Raw genomic sequence first — 20027 nt, forward strand, 5'->3', positions numbered from 1 at the left:
TATATATATATATGAGAAACATTCTAAATCTTAATTATTCAATAGTCTGAATGTCCATGAGTTACAACTACTAATTATATACTAAAGAAATTTAAGGGCAGCTAAAAATCCTTAATTAACCACCAACGGATGTGGTACAACTGGTAGGTGACTGCTGAGGCTTTCACCACATCCTAGGTTCGAGTTCTCACGAGGATTGTAATTGCAATTTCTGGAAGTCCCAGAAACCAATAGAGTCTGGGGTGTGTGTGGGTTCGGAGTTTCCGAGCTCCAATTCAAGCTGGTGGTACCCATGGGCTTACCCAACTATACTGTGGGGCGTGGGACAATAACTGCCACACGCGAGTCCCCTTTTTTTTTTTCTCAAAAAAAAAAATTCTTAATTAATGCTAGGTCAAAAATTAGGATAAAAATAGGAAAATTTGAGAACATTACATAAAATAATATTACAAACTCTAGGAAACACCCAAAAATTGACAAGACCTTATTCTAACTCTTAATTGAAAAAAAAAAAAGTGTTTCCTCAAAAAAAAAATCTTGATTGAAAATTATAATAAAATGAAAAAATTATCATAAATAGCAAATTTGAATAGATCTAGCCTAAATAAAAGAATTTAATCAAAAAGCGGCATATGTAATGGTCATAAGACGGTGAGTTTTGATTCTCACGATGATTTCCTTTAAATCACCAAATTTTGGGCAAAGATTTGCTGCAAACTTCCTACAATATATTGATGTGTAATATTCGAGAACAACAGCTATTCTGCAAAATTCAACACTTTACTTGCCCTGGAGAGGTGGTGTTCTCAAATATTGATATATCACTATTTTGAGGATTTGCTGCAAACTCCTTGCCCCAAATTTTGTAAAATTCTATCATTGGCCATGATGATTTCTACTAGCTAGTGCATTTTACTTTTCAAACTTCTTACAGTTTGATACTTTTATAACCAATGAAAGTTTGGACTCTTAGTTCTACATCAACCAAATACTAGAAAAAGCAGAGTAACCAACAAATAAGTTTGCTGTCATACTTGTTAGCTGTTCAGAATCCAATTATCACGCAAATCTACCGTGATCATCATTGTCTATACCTAATCCACCAGGAAATTCTGTGAAAAACTGAATCCTAATGAGGATGTTGGCAGAGCTTCTAAAAGTCCTTGCAAGCAAAATTTTCTTTACTCCCTCAGTTTATTCTTGACCTTAAATTGCACACTCTGAAACAAGTGCTGGTTTGGCAAGATTGCCAAGTGCCATAACTTTGTACACTCTTGACCATATCACTACATAAGATACGAAGTCAAGCTTTGTAGTGTGTCTTTTTTTAAGAGGAAAAAAGTTTTCACCCAAAAAATTTTAAGATTAGAAAAGGGCTTTTCATTCAGATTCTGTCTCAGAATAGAATTGATGGGAGGATCTAATCAAAGAGAACGTCATAAAAGATTCAGCAGAAAAAAAAGTCAATGAAGGTTTATTAAGTTTGATAAAGTGGTAACCCACACCACAATGCCACAAATATGAAACTCTTGGACAAGACATAGCCCCATGGCATTTGCCAGGTTGACCATCAAACAAACAAAACAAACCCATCACAATAATATGAAGAATGTCTAATCAAAACTCAAGTGCATCTAACAAAGCCAGGCCTCAATCTCCATGGCCCTCCCTGCACATTATAGACCTCTGGACTCCAGTCACAACACCATGTCACCAACTCAGCAAGTCAATTTGGGAAGCTCAATTAAGGGCCAAGCTATGATGACTGAATCTAGGCTTTTAGAATTACCCGGAAGGAATGGGGTCAGCTAACAGTTAGACTCGGTTCCAATTTCTAAAAATATATACTAAAAAGCTAAGGCCCGTCTAGTAGAGTTGTTTAATAACATGTTTTCAGTTTTTAAATAATATTACACGTATTTTCACACACTTTTTCACCAACATGTATTTCAAAAAAATACAAATAACGTTATTAGAACAACATTACCAAACGGTCCCTAAATAATTTGTCAAGAGCAACCATCAGTCAAGTATTTCTAATAAAAACATTCAAAATTTAAAATTTTCATTTCTATCATTGAATTATCAAAATAAAAAATTAAGCAATATCTTTCATAATATTTTTTCACAATTATTCAAATGACTTGATTTTTTTGGTGTATAACAAAAATAATGCTACTTTAATAATAATGGTCCAGTTAATATATGCCCTTAAGACATACGTTAATCATTTATTTTAATAAATTTTTTATAAAAAATTTAAAAAGACTGTTTAAAAAGTTATTCACTTTTTCACTTTTCTATAAAAAATAAAAATTAAAAATAAAAATGGTTTATTAACTTATGCCCTAAGGGCATACGTTAATAAAATCCTAATTACAAAATCATATCAATAATTATGAAAAAAAATTATAAGAAATGCTTCTTACTATGAGAAAATTTAGGACTATAACATTTTGTGTCATAACTTTGTCACAACTCATTAACATTGGATCCACACAAAAATGACAAGCAACTAGTATCACCTACAATAATTGTAAAAAGTAAAAACAAAAAAAGGGTTATAGTAAAACTTAGGTTCTATAATAACTATCCTACTATTGGCTATTGCTCAAAGCCGGAATGAATGTCATGAACACATGACATGACAAGAGGTGGCATTTGGATTTTTGAAACGATCCAAAAACATTTTAAATAATACGACCTTTGTGTGTGTATATAATATTTTGAAACGGGTAAAATGGCTTTTGTGTGGCTACAACAGGTTGAATATAATATTTGCCAAGTTTTCCCTTGTTTCACTAAGATACCCTGCAGATTCTGGGTCATCATAACAATATCTAAAACCTTGAAGCGTTCAGAAGGTAAAATGAGAACAGTCAGAAACTCAGAAATCAGAATACACCCAAACCGCCCCCCCTCCCAATTTCCAAAATGTTCATCTCTTGGTTCTTCTTGTGATGGCCCAGTGAGTCAGTATTTAATATTTACAAAGGCAAATGTGTCCTTTCATTTTAGTTATGATTAATATTATTAGCTAGGGGTATTTTCGTCTAAAAAAGTATTTTGGGCACTTTGACCCATCAGATGAAATATCTTGTGTTTGATCTGTTAGGATACATGCCTCATCCAATGGGACCTACCAACCAAGGACCCGTCGGGATAAAGTCCCCATTCAATCCCTTTAAAGCCCGACGATTCAGCACTCCACTCTCCTTGAAGACCAGTCGGGTAGCCCACATATATGCTCGGACGATTCACACTTCACCATTTGCATACTGACAGATGGATGATCATACCGATGAATGGATGATCATATAGACAATTGAGTACATGAGGTCGCACAAGCTTTTATGTGTTCTCGACACATATGTCCCTACATGGAAATTACTTGCACACTACACCTAAAGACCCCTACTACATGTTCATATCCAGGGGCGGAGCCACCTTATGCATTGGTGTTCATATGATTATATCTTCCCTGAATGGGAAGAGAAGCTCTAAGATCTTGGAGCCTTAACTCCAAAATCTTCTCTACAAAAAAAGCTCCTACATTCAAGAGATTTTGGTTAGCTCTACACCACTATATAAGCACCAAAACTCTTCTTCTTTAAGGTATGTGAAAATTCCTAACTTTCACACTATTGAGTTCTTGGAGATTTTCCTATCATTGACTTAACCTTCGCATGGGTCTTTGGCCAGCACCCACCCAATGCTCTCTATTGGTTTTTCGTTCTCTTATTCTTCGAGTACCCTAATTGGCGCATGTGTGGATAATCTATTCACTGACGATTTTGTGCATCATCATGATTGGATATAGGCCAATGCAGCGTGGCTTAATTGGCATTCACCTTGAGTTGGCCTGAGGTCGCAAATTTGACGGTGATATAGAGACCTAACCATTCATGAATATTGGTTTCCAATCCCTTTGGTACATAATATATATATATATATATATATATATATTTTAAAAAAAAAATTAGAAGGACATACTATTCTTTTCTTTTTCCTTTTTTTTTTTTAATTTCAAAGATAATCTATATATGCTAAATGGCATAAAATATATATTTAAATAACAAAACTCTATTTTCCTAGAAAAAAAAATAACAAAATTGTATAAGAAATTAGTTCATCAAATAGAAAGCTAGCGGGTGAGTCCAAGAAAAATAAGAAAGAAGAATTATTTTGTAGTGTTGGAGAATCAAATATGCCCGATACAGTTACAACTACTAATTTGAAGTATTCGTGCTTCATTCCTAAATGAAGATTATTACCGCTCACTAGAGAAGAAGTTTCAAAAATAGACAAGAAGTTTCAAGAACTACTTCTCTAGGTATTGTATCAGTAAGACTTTTTTATTATATATATATATATATATATTTTAAGTAAGTTTTAGCCCAAAGAAATGGGAAGAGAAGATTAAAATAATAACCTCCACTCATGAGACATGGTTCCTAACCGATTGTATTATTTAAAAGTGCTCAAAACCTAGAAAACCGACCCACCCAACAAATTGGGTTCGACCCAATAGATCATGGGCAAACTCAGTCACTTGGGCAATCAAGTAACAAATCTAAGATGGACGAAACTTTGGGTATTCGGGCAGATATCAAGTGTGAAAATCTTACACACCATCCTCTTAATTTTTTACCCCTAATCCTTCGAGGATTATGCCTAATTCTGAATCCATTTCTATGACCTGGTCCATTGACCTTGTCTCTCCTCTCTCTACCCCATCCACCTCTCTGCCTCTCTCTCATCTCCATCATTCAACCACCACGACAAAGCAAGCCAGGGTGTTACTGAGATACTTCTGGAAGCCTTCCATGAATAGCCGGGATATTGAAGAATATCCAAAGAGGCATTTAGGGAATCGGTCTTATTCTATCTCTGTTTGTACCGTTTGAAGAAAGGAAGGGGAAAAAAATTAAGACCAGTAAAAACATATTTTCCCAAAAACAGTAGCACCCTTGCAGTATTCTCTAGTGTCTACGCTTTCATACACACACCTAACGGACCAAAATTCTTATCCAAACCATATATAATGATACCCTTCAAGAAGCAAATAAGATGGTACCTGTGCATGGAACAATGGAATGCTGTGTCGTGAGCAGTGAATGCTAATCTCCAAAAGTGTAATCTGAATCTTGGTGGTTCTGCGTGCACAACATTTTCTACCATAACTCCACCGAAGTCTTTGAATGAGCATATTCAAAATTTATAATCTTTATATGTCTTTGTATTAATACCCAGGATAGGCCCATTTTACACATTATTAAAAGTTTCACAAATGTTTTTTGCTTGTACTATAAGCCCACAGCATAGAAGATAAAAGGAGTACAAAATTGAAAACTATGGCTAACGTGTAGTGGAGATGAGAATGTGCCCAAACTTGGTCTCAATCAATCAACCACCTAGTACAACCCATTGCCATGTTCGCACATAGCACATAGGACATTGTGCAACACACGGAGTAAGACGACGGTTTAGTATGTACAAACTGAGATGAACAAAACCAAATTCACATAACACAAGCCACCCTTGGCGTGCTGGTTTGCTGAAATGCCAATGGGACAATGGTTATATGCATGTGGTGTAGCCCAGAGACAAAATCTCATGGTAGGTAAAGGTTTCTTACTATTTGGGAAGAGATTATGGCCCAATAATAGCCAAGAGTAGCTGAAATGAATGACGTAACAAGTAATATACCGAAGGGGTTGCATAAACTTGTTTTTTCAGTTTCATTTGCTTTCTTTCTATTTTCCCCAATTTTCAACTTCAAGTTTTATTTTTTATAAAACTATCTATTCTCTAAAATTTCACATAATTAGCTCCAACAACAATATCCATGCCAACATTTGCAACTATCTGATCTATCATTATACAAATCTGGGCGTGTCATTGGAAAAAGAAGCCAGAGGAAGCCCACCATTCCTGCAACAAATGCTACACTTACCATTCCTGAAACAATTGATAAAAAGAAAAAAACAGAGGTAAGCTTTGATAAAAGAAGGTTCAAGAAAATAATAAAATGTGATATCAAGGACTTAAAAATTGAAGTTCAAAGGATTTTACTATGTTCGCATGTAAATCTGTAATATATTATTATATTGAGCAAATGCATGTTTAATATTTAATAGATCCAAAGCACTGAAATTAGAATCCCCAGCAGTTTAGATTATAGTCAAAGACAGAACAGAGTGGTGAAATTTCTAAGATGATGAAGCTTGGCCAACATTGAAAAACTTATTTTAAAGTTTCCCCACATAGATTTGGAGAGAGCCAACCAACTAGCAACCATGCCCTAGTCCAAAAATGTTGCGGTCAGCTATGGATCCTCAAAAAACTAGTTATAGTCTGCCATATGTATTCTTTTACGCCATTTTATTGTCTGATTATTCTATCTGAAAGCATACTCTATGTTACTTCCTAAATTAATATGTACCTTTTACTACAGTACTACTTCTATGAATTTTATTGTCTTCCTGTACCTTTTTTCATTCCCCTAAATTTAATGAACATATTCATTAATTGCTCATCTCTGAAACCAAATCATCTCAACCAACTCTCCCTCATCTTTTCATCAATAGGGGCCACCCCTATCTTTAAATGAATTTATTTATTTCGAATTTTATCTTTTCTTGTATTTCCATTTATTCATCTTAACATTCTCATTTCAACTACACTCATTTTATGTACATGTTGCTTCTTAACAGCCCAACCTTTAGTACCATACATTTGGACAGAACATTAAGGTGTCCCACACCCCCCCCCCCCCCCCCCGCCCCCCCCTCTCCCACCCCTCCTCTTTTTAAGATAGTCAGAGCATTGCCAAGAGGCTTGCAACTTAGTTGGATATTTTATCAACAGATTTAAAGAACAGCATCAAGAAAAGGTCAGAACTACTTGTAGTGACAAATAAATCCAAGATTTTTTTTTTCAATAGCATAGGAGCAACTAATGGCATACCATTCCTCCGTGAAAACAGCGCAGGCAATCCCATAAAATTGCAGAAGACATGAGCAACTACTGGAGCAAGAAGATGTCCTGAAATGAGTAAAAGTTCACAACAATGAGGTAGAATATTATTTTTTTATAATTGTTAAGACAAGTGGGTGAGGGGGACTTGAACCCTAGTTCTCCTTATGAGGGAGACCATGTAATGCCACTAAGCTACAAGGTTCTTAGCAAGTGAGGTAGAATATTATAAAATGAATAAAGAGACCAAAGGAGCCTCCCAATACCTAAGAATGAACTGTTAAAGAATCCATGTAAAATAACTAAATATTAAAGGGGAAAAAAAGAGGGAAAATTTAAAAGCATCTAGAATTATCTTAATTAAGTTGTTTGGATGACTATATATAAGGATCAAGAGCCAAACCCAAATACCAACAACAACTATGTTATTCAAGCATGGGTCATTGATCTTTGAACAGAATAATATCTGTGCTTAGGCACATTTTCTAAATAAAATAACACATCACTTATCAAGATTAAATAAATAATAAAACATTCATCTTTTTCTGGTAAATGATAAATTTAGATAACTCAAAAGAAGATGACAAAAATACTTAAAACAACTGCATAACATTCGTTCTTCAGTAATCACAATAAACTGTAGAGTTTAAACTCTACAGTCTACTGTGATTATAATCATAAGCCTGAGACCCTTCCATTTTCATTTTGAAAAGGTATAATTAATTCTAAAACTTGAGTAACAACTACTACCCTATTGCCTAAATCAACAAAACTCTGAGAATTTCCAATGCAATGAAAACATGATACAGTATGCTATCTAGCCTAGCACAATCCTAATTGCAAATTGCTATGGACTACTTATAGATAAAATAGAGGTGAGCACCATTATATGCATGTCTATGTCCACTCTAATTATTATCAAGAAAATTCAATTAGGCCCACGGTAGTTTATCTTATTGACCAACTGGCAGCACAGCTCCAAAAAATATAGTAAACTACATATAGTACAATCTTAGATTCTCTTGGAAGCCAGCAGATCGAGTATTTATTTTTTATTTTAAAAAATACTTCTGGCCCTTGCGTTAGTTATAAGATGCCAACATGTCAAAAATCACTTACCAGTTCGAATGTAGAGGAAAGATGCATATGAACCAAATATAACAGTGTAGCCAAGCTGGAGACCTGAAAACCACACATATAACAAGGGAATTGACATCTGATGGATAGAAAAGTTTTTAGAAATTGCATGTATCCCATGGAAACAGTAAGTCACGGGCTTACCTACAACCATGAAAGTTTTTATCAAGCTAAAGTTTTGCTTGCTGTAGAACTCCATTAAATGGTTTAGGTGTGCTGCCAAGAATGTAAAAAACAGTGAGACTGGGAATAAACAATGATCAGGATGAATATTTTAAATGCTCAGGTAAACTCAGGATGAGGATTCTCTGGATTTTTTATTTAATGACTTCAAAGTGTAAGAGGATTCTCCTTCTTTTCCACAATAGCAACTCACTTTTGTCATATTTTAACATGAGGGCAAATTAATCATGATTTCTTATAATTAACTCCAAAGCAATGACGGATAGATTATGTGCAAATCCATTTTCACATTAAACCTGAATGTCAGTTTCATAGAAATTGATTGCATAACTACCTTAATCCTAAAGACCATCTAATTCCTAAAACACATCAATGATGGTATACATAAGTGACCACCATCACGCCATGCTCTATGTACATCACAAAAGATGATTCATAATTATCCAAATCATAGATTTAACATATGCTGAAAATGACTTTTTATCAAATTACCTAAACTAAAGAAAATAGGGCACAGACGTATGGCAGTGTACGGTTTAAATCCTCCACAGAGAAGTAGAGGTATCATACATGCCCTGAAGACCAGCTCCTCAGTAAGTGGTGCCTGTTCAGAAAAGCAACATTAGAAATCGAGGTATAATTGAAAATACTTAGGGTTCCATCTTTCAATCAACCGAATTACAAGTAATCAGTAAAGATTCAATATTGAAAGGGGAAATCACAAATCAACTAATCCTTCATCGTGATAAATTTCGCAATATAAGCAAACAAAGCAATGATGAGGAAACTCTATTTTTGATAATTCAATAGTTGGGGGAAAACAGGTGTAAGATTCATTACGCATTTTAAATTAGGCCTAATATCGTCAATGGTTGAAGTCTTATGAGTATCTCTCTCTCACACACACGCGCACAAACGTTCCTATATTATACAAACTAGCAGTTTTCAAAGTTATCGTCCGGATTATGCTAAATTATTATGTATCTACTATCTATCATTTTCCAATACACCTACAAGAAACAAATTGCAACAATGGGATATTCTAATAAAAAAGATAGTACACATCATTACAATGGTTAATCATGAAAAAAAATCGATACCATCTGGCATAAATCCTTAAAATTAAATTCAAAGGGCACACCAAACAGTAAAGATACTCACCACAACAAAATTACGCCAAGCCGAAACATTGGAAGCAACCGAAATTATCAAATCAATAAACCCTTGTAATGAACCTTGGATGTACTCATACGAAAGTTCTTCACCTCGACTCACACGCTCTCTCCACTTATCCACCAAGAGCAGAGCCTTGAGGACCAAAGATCCCGCGTACATTAAACAAGTCAAGGAAACAGGAAACACCACAGCTTGCCACTGTTTCATACACAAAATCGCAATTTTCAGCAACCATTCACTCTTTTTCCAATCTGCAGACCATAAAAAAAATAAAAAAAATAAAAAAAAAAAAAATGCAAATCGAAAAGTTACCATTCGCAACATAAATTTAGCAAACATTCAATCAAATAAACGATACGATCAACTCACTATATGATCAACTCGGATTCCGTAAACATCGAATAGAATTGACGCCTCCTTACTTCTTATCTGAAATTATTCAACATTATATCATACACAATCAAAATTCAAATTAGTTTCTAAATTTGTGCCAAGTGTCATTTCAATTTTGCTTAATTTTGGTGTCAGGTGACTCATTCATAATGGTCGCTCTCGGCACAAAAGCCGAGGCGACCACTTCATTATCACTACTGGTGAAAGTAGAGAGTGCTTACTGGGAGGATGAGAGTGCAGATGAGGAGAGAGAGAACGGAGGAAATGGCGGCGCAAATGAAGCGTCGGATCATGAAGCTGTTGAAGGAGGGAGGAGGTGGGAGGCGGAGGATCAAAGTGGGAGCGTGAAGAATCGCAACGTACAATAAAGCCATGGCGGTGCAGGCCGTCACCGCCGCCGATTTCGAAATGGCTTCTTCCTCCATTGCTATGAGCTTTACCTTTTGTTTCACAAACCCTAAAACAGAGAGAGAGAGAGAGAGAGAGAGAGAGAGAGAGAGAAATTTCGTTGAGGCTGGTTTTTGTGGTTTACTTGGAAGGTCGGATTGGAGGTTTGTTATACTTATCTTGTGCTCAGTGTAACTGTTATGGAATCCCTCTCTACCATTTCTACTGGTACTCGGTACTCACTACTATTTCTTGTCTTGACCACTAGGCCTGTCCAAGAGCCAAAAATAAAGGTAAAAATAACTAGAAAAAACGGAAAGGTTTCAAACTGTCAAACAAGGTAAATCCGCAGTCAAAATGCTATCTTATTCCACTTTATTAATTTAAAAAGTTATTTTATTAATTATACAATATCATTTTACAATATTCTAACATTTTAACTTTTATTTTACAATTTAATACAGTAAAATAATATTTCTACACAATAAAATAATATATCCCAAAACTCAAATAAAAACAAAAACCCAAAACCCAAATCATCTCTGTAACCACTTGCTACCACCACCACCACCACCACGAAAAACATACCCAAACTGTTATTTTCTTAAAACCCCAGCCACAAACTTTGGCAACCATGGCAACCCACAAAATCAAAATCAAAATCAAACCAAACCACGGCAACCCCCAACTCCACCACCATGAACCCACAAAAAAAATCCATCCCAAAATCAAAATAAACCAATAGCAAAATGCCATACCCAATTCCTTTAAGCACTTGTCACAATGAACAAAAAAAAAAAAAAACCAACCTAGAACTCAGAGAAGATGATCCACCATGATCCCCGGAGAAGACGAGAAGCTTGGCATTGGTAGCAATGGCGAGAGAGAGAGAGAGGGGATGAGAGAGAAGAGAGAGGCTTGGTCAGGTCGCTTGCAGTGGGGCCTGTGGCAGTGGGTCCAACCATGGTGGCTTGGTGATGGCATTCATGTCCACCATGGTTTTGGGTCTGAAGAGGAGAGAACAAACAAGAGAGAAGAAGACAAGAGAGAGAGGGAAATGAAAAAAATGAGAAAGGAAGAGAGAGAAGAATCAGAGATAATATAATAGTAATTTTTGATTATACAATCTTGCTACAGTACCATCCTAGAAATAGGATGGTACTATAGTAGTATTGTAAAAATTTTTAGAATTGACACATTTTGCAAGTCAGGTTAGAGCAACATTTTAAGGCTGTGATGGTAAAATATATCAACATATACAATATACCATTTGAGTTGTGGATGCTCTTAGGAACAAATGAAATGGTACAAAATTTGTTGCAACTAGCCACGTGTTCTTAACTTCTTACATGGTAAAGATACGCCATATCTAAGGTGCGTTTGCATAGCGACAGTGTTGCGTTTGCGTGCATTGCGGGTTTTTTTTTTATTTTTTTTAATTTTTTTTATGGTCCCATGGCACTGCTCATGATCAATTAAGTGATAAAAATGTGTGAATAGTAATTTGTAGCAATAAAAAATATTTTGTTATAATATTTTTAGCAATAAGTTTTCAGCAAAATAAGCGATATCCAAACGCACACCTATACTATTCACAACTTGCGCCCTGTAATGAGCTGTGTAACTTGATGTGGTTTTAGCATTTCTCTTTTTTATCACAACTTTTTTTGGTTTTTAAGTAAACTATATTTACTACCAGGCATTCTTGACGCGATGGTCACTCTATAAGTATAATTTTTTATGGGCTCACTTCACACACGTATACACTTAGAGTACGTTTGGTACATTGAATGAGCATTACGACAAGAATTGTAATCTTTATTACTTATAATAAAGTGTGTTGTAATGTAATAACTAAACCTATTCATTAGTTTGGTTGTGAGTTATAACCTTAGAATGAAACTTAATATTTATTTTAGGAAATATCTTACTCATACAATTATATCTCCTTAAAAATTGTTATTTGTAAATTTGAGAGAGATATGTGTTAATTTTTATAATTTTTTATTTTTATAATTGTTAGATGTATATGGAAAGTTAGTTTATTTGGAAATATATTAAGTTTTAAAATTATTGCACTTACTAAGGAATAGCTAATACAAGCTTTTAAAGAGGAATAATTATTCCTCATTTTGAAGAATAGCTATTCATAAGGAATGACTATTCCTTGTAATAAAAACATAACCAAACTAAAGAATAACTAAACTATAGGAATAACTATTACATTACAGCGCCTATTACAATCTACCAAACATGCCCTTAGATTAGACTATAATAGAATTCCTATCTTTTATTTAAAAAAAAAAAAAACTATATTTGAACTTAAATATAATTAAATAAAAAAAAAACATTTTTTGAATGAATATTGTAGGGGCGGTTTTTGGGGCTCAGGCCCAACAGGCGGGTGGTTCTGGCCCAAAAGTCCCTCAACAATGAATTTGTAGAGAGTAGGTTACAGAACTAGGTTTTTGACAGAGGAAACGTAGTTATGAACAAGCCATGCAACCAGTTGGACGTAGGGATATTCCTCCAAGCTTTTGGAATAACAGTCCGTAGGGCTGTATCTTCTGCTTTTTATCTCTAACTCCTTTCTCTTTTTTTCTATCTTTTTCTTCTTTCTGCTTCCGATCCTCTGGCCATGGGGATCTCCTTCTCTTATATAGCATTCTTCCTAAGATCACGACCCTACACTTGTTAATCATCTAGGCCTCTACTTGAGTGCCTGTTCCATAGGACATCCTCCCTCTTTTCTGTGAGTTGCACTGGCCAAGATAATTCTGTGCCCCTGTCCTTTCCACATTAATGCGGCTGGAAAAGTAGCTCCTTGGCATTTAATGCGGCAATCGTGGTTGCCCCCCTCCCTGAACGTCACGCACTGTTCCTTCGTATTGGATGACTTTTCGCCATGTATAGGGTATGAATTGGACACACACTTGGCGAGTCCGAGGAGGTAATCCTCCTCGGACGCCCCTAAGCAGGCCCAGCCCAACATGGTTGGGCCGGGATATCCTATGCCCATGCCTTTTCTTCTTGTCGTGGTTGGGCTTAGTACATGTATTATGGCCCAACGTCGACTGACGGAATTTACCCCCACAAATATTATAGGCGAAACTACACATTTGCTTCCTAAAGTTTACCTACTTAGTGTTTTGGGTTCTTGAAGTTTGAAATGAATACTATTAACCCCTAAGGTTTTAAAGATGAGATCTATTGGTCTCTCCATTAACTTTTGTTAGTTTTTTTTTTTTTTTTTTTGCTTACGTATGTAATGGAAAAATTCAATGGAATTTTTTAAATGACGTGACTTATCAAATAGTATTTGCTGATTTAAAAAATAAAAAATAAATAAAAACACATTAGTATTTGATCAATAAAAAGTGGGTCGTTCATAAAAAATTTAGATATGGCTTGACAATAAATTCATTTATGTTTGTTTGTCTATCAATAGGCCAAACTTGAGTTTTAGTTTAAGGCTTGTTTAACACATGAGTCTAGCCCATGAAAAACAAATTGTTTTGTGAACAAACACATGAGCAATAAAACTTGATTTACAATTTAAAAAAAAAAACATTTTGAGCCTAGGCTAAATTATGGACTTAGTAATAAGTTTGATATATGCTTTAAAAATAAACTCATATCTTGCTGATGAATATCAAGCTTGATAATGTACTTTTATTGGATATTGAGATCGAGTTAAACTTAACGAATAAATCAAGTTAAGCTCAAGTTTTGGGATTTTTTTATGAGCTCAAGCTCGAATATTGGTTGTAGGTTTGGTTCTAGCTTAAGCTAAACTTAAACATTTTACTTTTATTATCACGACAAAGTTGAACATTTAATACTCAACAAAACTCTAACTATTATATATATATAAAGATATATATTAGGGGAGAAACATGATAATTTCATTAATTTTTATTCTATAAAATTATTAAAAATTGGTTGTCAAAGTTCCAAGTATAGATATCATTTATTTATGTACTTTAGGAAAATAATTTAAGCTTGCTTTAAATTAAACTATACATTTTTAAAAAAAATTTACCCGATGTATATGTTTGATTATTCTCAATAAAACTAATTATATTTTTTATGAAAAAATTGGGATTGTTTTCATTTTGAATCATAACCATCACTTGAAATAATAACACACACACATATATATATATATATATATATATAAAAGAGTCATCTACCAAAAATAAATTAAAAAATTTATATATGAAAGTATAAATTTAGCTCTCAAAATTTGGGATTATTTACATTTTAAATATTTATTATAAAATTTTGACCATTACGTTTAATTTCATTTTTATATTGATTTTTTCATTTATTTTTATTAGTAACTTGAATATTAAATATCATTGAAGTGATATTACTAACTAAATAGACATAAAGTCAATGTAAAATAATAATAAAATCAAACGTAAAATATCATCATAAAAATGTTTAAAGTGTAAAAATCAAGACAAATACAATTTCAAAATTTAAGTGCATTTTGGTGCTTAAATTTTACCAAAATTTTATTTTTTGTTTCTAAGCTTTAATAAGTTCATTTTTTGTCCCTAAATTATATAAAATTAAGTTTTTTAATTATTTCTAAACCATTAAAAATATTTTACTTTCATTTATAAACTTTAAAATATATTTTTTATCCTAGAATTATTTTTTTCATCCTTATTTTTGTCTCTAAATTAAAAAAACAAAAAACTCTTTACAAATTTAATAATGAAAACAGAAATTTTCAAAATTTATAGATAAAAAAGAAACTTTTAATTTAGGACCAAAATAATATTTTGGTGCAAAATTTAAATGTAATTTACATTTTTTCACCGTAATTTACATTTGGACACCACGTGCTTCCCACTCGATGTATCAAGAGACGCGTTTCTTCTCATGAAAGGCAAAGTAATTCGTTTTTCCTTTTGAAGGGCAAGAAGGTAATACCATATCCAAAGAAACGTCACCTCTCAAACATCGCACCGTTAAAAGTTAAAACCCACCTGAATTGATAGACTTTCAGCACAAAATGTCAAAATTGCCCTCATGCACTAAAATAAAAACAACAAACTGAACTGTTGTAGCAAATTGAATTCTCTCCGTTTCCCTAAAAAAAATGAAGGAGTTTGCCGTACCGCCGGTGGTTTTCCCGACCGGACAAAATCCGGTGGCCGGAACCAGCGTTCAGCAAAGGAGAGTCCCAACGGCACCGTTTCAGCCACAGAGACCCACGAGCTCCAGCATCCCCTTCATGTCATTCGATATGGGATCCGCAGCGGCCTCCACTTCCTCAGCCTCGATCTACGGCGGTCCTATCGGCGGAGGAGGTGGCTCTATGCCCGGAAGTGCTAGCTTCGAGGACGAGGAACCCTTGCTCGACGAGCTCGGGATCCACCCGGAGCAAATCTGGAATAAAACCAAGTCGATTCTCAACCCGTTCCGGGTCAACCCGGTCGTACACAAGGACTCGGATCTATCCGGCCCGATCCTCCTCTACATGGCGCTCTGCCTTTTCCAATTACTCGCCGGTAAGCTCCAATTCGGCGTTATACTCGGCTGGATCGTCGTCTCCTCTATCTTCCTCTACGTGGTGTACAACATGCTCGCCGGAAGGAACGGTAACCTGGACCTGCACACGTGCACGAGCGTGATTGGCTACTGTCTCTTGCCGGTGGTGATCTTTTCGGCCGTGTCGCTCTTCCTGCCTCAAATCGGTGGGGTCAGGTTCTCGATCGCCGGGATCTTCGTGTTCTGGGCGACTAGGGTTTCCACGGCACTCATGGTTGCGCTCGCTGATGGCGGCGACGAGCATCGCAGCTTAATAGCGTATGCGTGTTTCTTGATTTACACTCTGTTCTCGTTGCTTGTTATATTCTAGTGGGATTTGGTTTTGGAATTCGCTGTTTGGTATTGAAATTTCTGTTTAATAGAGTAAAAAAAAAAAAAAAAAAACCTTTTGTTAGATGTAATTTTTGGCTTATAATTGATATTGATCGTAATGCTATAATTTTGTGCTATAATGTGCTATAATGAGCGTTTGATATGGAGGAAATGGATATGTTATTTGTAAATGAATTGTCTGAAGTTTTAGGTGAATGCTTTGCTACATTGGTGTGTTTATTGTTGAACTTTCAAAGCCGATAGATTTTTGTTTTGGCGTTGGAGTTTCATGTGTAATGTGATTACTTGTTATAATGTATTTGAGTTATAACATTGATCACCAAAACAAGAGAAAGTGAGGCTGAACTAGATTGAGAAATCTGTGCCCATGTGCTGGTTTATTATTTGACCCTGTTTGGAGAGAATCTGCTATTTTGTGTCATAAATTGTTATCTTCTGTTCTCGAAACAGCTTATATAAGATTATTGTGATAATTTGCCTAATATTGGCCTGTTCATTAGGATATTTTCTTTTGGGCAAAACTTAGATGCAGTACCTTATGACTAGTACCTTAGGTTCCCCTTTTAATATTAAGACACTTGGCTACTTAACTGGACACACTAAAAGGCGTTAAAATTTTGCACGGACTGAGCAGTAGCCTTTTCTGTTTCACTTTCGTTGGACTCAAGAAGTGAAACTCTCTCAACCTCCCTCTTCTATCTTTGCCAGAAATCAAGCACCCATACCCTTTTGAAGAGAAATCAAACAATTTTGATAGACTTGCTTTGATAGGAGTGATGTTGGGCTTGGAATTCGAATTAGAGGTGGAACTCCAAGGCTTTGGAAATTGGAAGGTGGGAGACAACAGATCGGCAGTTTCCCATACTCAAATCTAGCCCCTCCAATTCATAACAACAGATTCTCTCCATTGTACAAAAGTTTTGGGTGGTTACGCAAATACACAGGTTTTGGGTTTGAAGATTAATTAGAGTTTTAGGTTCAATCTTTTTTAGTTTAGATGAGAGAATTAGTCAAGAATTACTGAATTAGCATTGTACTTGACAAATTCACGGTGGTAAATGGAGGTTATGCAAACCCACTTCAGTAATTTATCCAATTTAGGGCCTTTGTCGATATTTTTCCTGCAACTTCAACGGGTTGGATAGAGGGTGTCAAGATTTGCTGTCTGTGGTTTTTGTTGACATGTTCCAAATTATGGTTGCAATGTTTTGTCAATGTGTTATCAGTTGGAAGAATGAACCATCAGATCTCTTTCTAAAGGTATATTTTCAAGACTAATGGCCACTTAATCTCTTTCCTAAGATATATTTTCATAAGCCAAGCAATTGGGCGTATGAAAATTGTGCTACTTTGGTGGATATGACGAGTTCCACAGTTTGTTACAATTGAAGGTGATGACTGATGGTATGGGTGCTTGATTTCTAGCAAAGAGAGGAGTGGATTGAGAGAGTTTTGTTTCTTGAGTTCAATCGAAGTGAGAGAGAATGAGCTGTTGGATTGGGTTTCCTTAGTTCTTGCGAAATTTTAACGCCGTTTGTTGGGTCTAGCTAAGTGCCATGTGTCTTAATATTAAAAGGGGAACTTAAGGTACTATACTTAAGGTATTGTACCTAAGTTTTGAGTTTTGCCCTTTCTTTCAGACCATAGTTGCTCTTTAGATTTTTACCATTTGTCTTACACTAACAAATACCATAACATTTTTTGTCATTTCCTGTAATTTTTGTTGTAAAATTCAATATTGCTTTCACATCGATAGTTTAAACAGAGCTCAAGTGACTCCATTGGGCAATGAAGCAGTTTGGGAAATGGACTTGATAGCTTCCCTACTAATCTAGTGGAATGAGACAAGGAATTTCCTTATCAAGTGAGCGTTTAGTTGAAATCTAGCTAATGGGTGATTTGAGAAATGAAGCTTTGTAGAGGAGGGGATATATAATATTTAAACTGATAAATTGATTTGTCGCAAAATGCCTCTACTTCCCAATTACACTTTTACCTGTTTGTGGTAATTGAGTAATTCTCTAAATAACTCTTCAATTAAAAAAAGAAAAAAGAAAAAAGGATTTTTACTTGGCCCCAATTCCCATTATTTTCTTGTTAAGTTTATAAGTTGTGATTGGAAAAACATAATGTATTTATTAATACACCAATTATGCTACTTGTATTCTGCACCAACTAATAATAGGTCCCATCAATAATTATGAAAAATGTGTTTAACTTATTGTTAACTTGGATAGAGTAATGCCATATATTATTTCGGTTAATTCATTAGAGAAATTCTTGTTTGCTGCTGAAATTTGAAACTTTTTGTTGCTGAGAAAGTATAGGAGAATAAAAGAAAATTTAGATTTAGTTTTTTCTTGATATTATTAAATGAAATATGTAGTCACAGTCCATTAATTGAATGCCATTATGCTGTTTGGTTTTGTTGTGATGAGTTCAAATATAAGATTCTAAAGTTGTAGTTGTTGTTGTTGGGGTTTTTTTTTTTTTTTTTTTTTTTGTAGTTCATCTTTCTTGGCCGAAAAATATAATTTTACTGTTCTTATTATGTCTAATGACACCTTTACATGCTTGTCCAAAGAACGAAAAAAGATGATGATCTAGGCTTGGTGATTATTTTCTAATAGTGTAGGAATATACAAAGTATTTGGGGGAAAAAAAGGGGGGGGGTGAATCAATGGTTTTGTGATTAGATGTGAACAGGAAGAAACCATGAATCTGATATATTCGGGGCCCGGGTTGGGATGAGGAATCAGAGAGCCCTAGTCTTCTCTCCATACTTGATAGTCCCAGCAATGAACATTGGGATTGCTAGAAAATTAAGTTTAGCAGTCGTCCAGGCTTGAACAAAAACATAAGCAGCACCCAAGACCTGAACAACTAGTGCATGTAAGTGCTTTAGCCACAACTTATTGTCTTCTGAGAAGTAGGCAGTAATCGTATTAGGTCTACCAAGGTGCAGTAGAAGAAATGGAGCCTAAAAAAATGTTATTTTATTGTATGCATCTATTAAACCATTTTTAGATACTTCATGGTTGTTGGAAAGTATTTCAAGCGAAGCTATTGAACTAAGTCTGTTGACAGCAAGTTACAGAATATGGTGTCTATGTAAAAGTAGTCACGGATACAAGATTGGGTTTGATGAAGATAAAGTCATATGCATGCAATGTGATCCATAATTTACAACATTGGCTTTCCCTGTTCAAGTACAAAGGGCCATTGATTTTTAGAAGGCAATCATTCAATGTTTTAATGAGCTTGTTTAGTAATAGAAAGGTTTTCTTTTGTTGAATGGAGTTTCAATTTCCCAGAGCTTGAACACATTCAACATTATGGTTTTACTAGAGTTTATGAGTTTCTCTTAAATTTTCCCTGGTGATAAGTTAACCTTGCTTTTGAAAAATGAATGGAGAACATTATTGATCCTTTTTGGGAAGAATTTATTGAACAAGAATTAGGAAAGATGAGCAAGAGGCGTGCAAGAGTGATGTTGGTTAAACTTTGTGGAGGAGGCAATTTGACGTTTACCAATGTATGCATGGAGTCCTCATTTCCTATTTAGTATTTTCTTCACGTATTCCCCCATGGAAAAAGAGGACTAGAATAAAAATTCACTCATCAAGATTTATTATGAGCAAGAAAAGATTTATATGTGGCAAATTGATTCATTTTTTTTGCAAAGGAGAATACAAGGATGGAAAGGATTGGTTGGACATCTGAGAGATTGAGGTGGGGATGGTTTGAACTTGAGGACGAATCTTCTCCAACCCAGAGAGAACTAGTGTAGAATAAATTAAAAAGTTAAGCCCAAAAAAAAAGACGTGCTTTATTATTTTGTCTTTTATTTCTAGATGTCATGTTTTATTTAGTAT

At 34.8% G+C, this 20027-nt stretch overlaps 2 protein-coding genes across 2 annotated transcripts; one reads left to right on the top strand and one right to left on the bottom strand.

Annotated features, from left to right (window-relative positions):
• Positions 1-5680: 5680 nt before the first annotated feature.
• On the bottom strand, positions 5681-10531 carry LOC126692111 (CAAX prenyl protease 2). Its single transcript, XM_050387595.1, has 8 exons — positions 10089-10531; positions 9844-9903; positions 9460-9672; positions 8791-8902; positions 8260-8331; positions 8098-8160; positions 6970-7047; positions 5681-5961 (listed from the first exon to the last, which is right to left on the bottom strand). The coding sequence occupies exons 1-8, from the start codon at positions 10290-10292 to the stop codon at positions 5828-5830; spliced, it is 936 nt and encodes a 311-aa protein (XP_050243552.1). The 5' UTR covers positions 10293-10531; the 3' UTR covers positions 5681-5827.
• A 4790-nt stretch (positions 10532-15321) lies between these two features.
• Positions 15322-16357, top strand: LOC126692112 (uncharacterized). The gene has a single exon (XM_050387596.1). The coding sequence runs from the start codon at positions 15368-15370 to the stop codon at positions 16127-16129; it is 762 nt and encodes a 253-aa protein (XP_050243553.1). The 5' UTR covers positions 15322-15367; the 3' UTR covers positions 16130-16357.
• The last annotated feature ends 3670 nt before the right edge of the window (positions 16358-20027 follow it).

Source organism: Quercus robur, chromosome 7, assembly GCF_932294415.1.
Source record: "Quercus robur chromosome 7, dhQueRobu3.1, whole genome shotgun sequence".
In the NCBI taxonomy this organism is placed as follows: Eukaryota; Viridiplantae; Streptophyta; class Magnoliopsida; order Fagales; family Fagaceae; genus Quercus; species Quercus robur.

Coding starts and splice junctions, on each gene's coding strand:
- LOC126692111 (XM_050387595.1), bottom strand. CDS start 10,292: ATGGAGGAAGAAGCCATTTCGAAATCGGCGGCGGTGACGGCCTGCACC. Junction 9,904..10,088: donor TCTGCACTCTCATCCTCCCA/GTAAGCACTCTC, acceptor GAATAATTTCAG/ATAAGAAGTAAGGAGGCGTC. Junction 5,962..6,969: donor GCTGTTTTCACGGAGGAATG/GTATGCCATTAG, acceptor CAATTGTTTCAG/GAATGGTAAGTGTAGCATTT.
- LOC126692112 (XM_050387596.1), top strand. CDS start 15,368: ATGAAGGAGTTTGCCGTACCGCCGGTGGTTTTCCCGACCGGACAAAAT.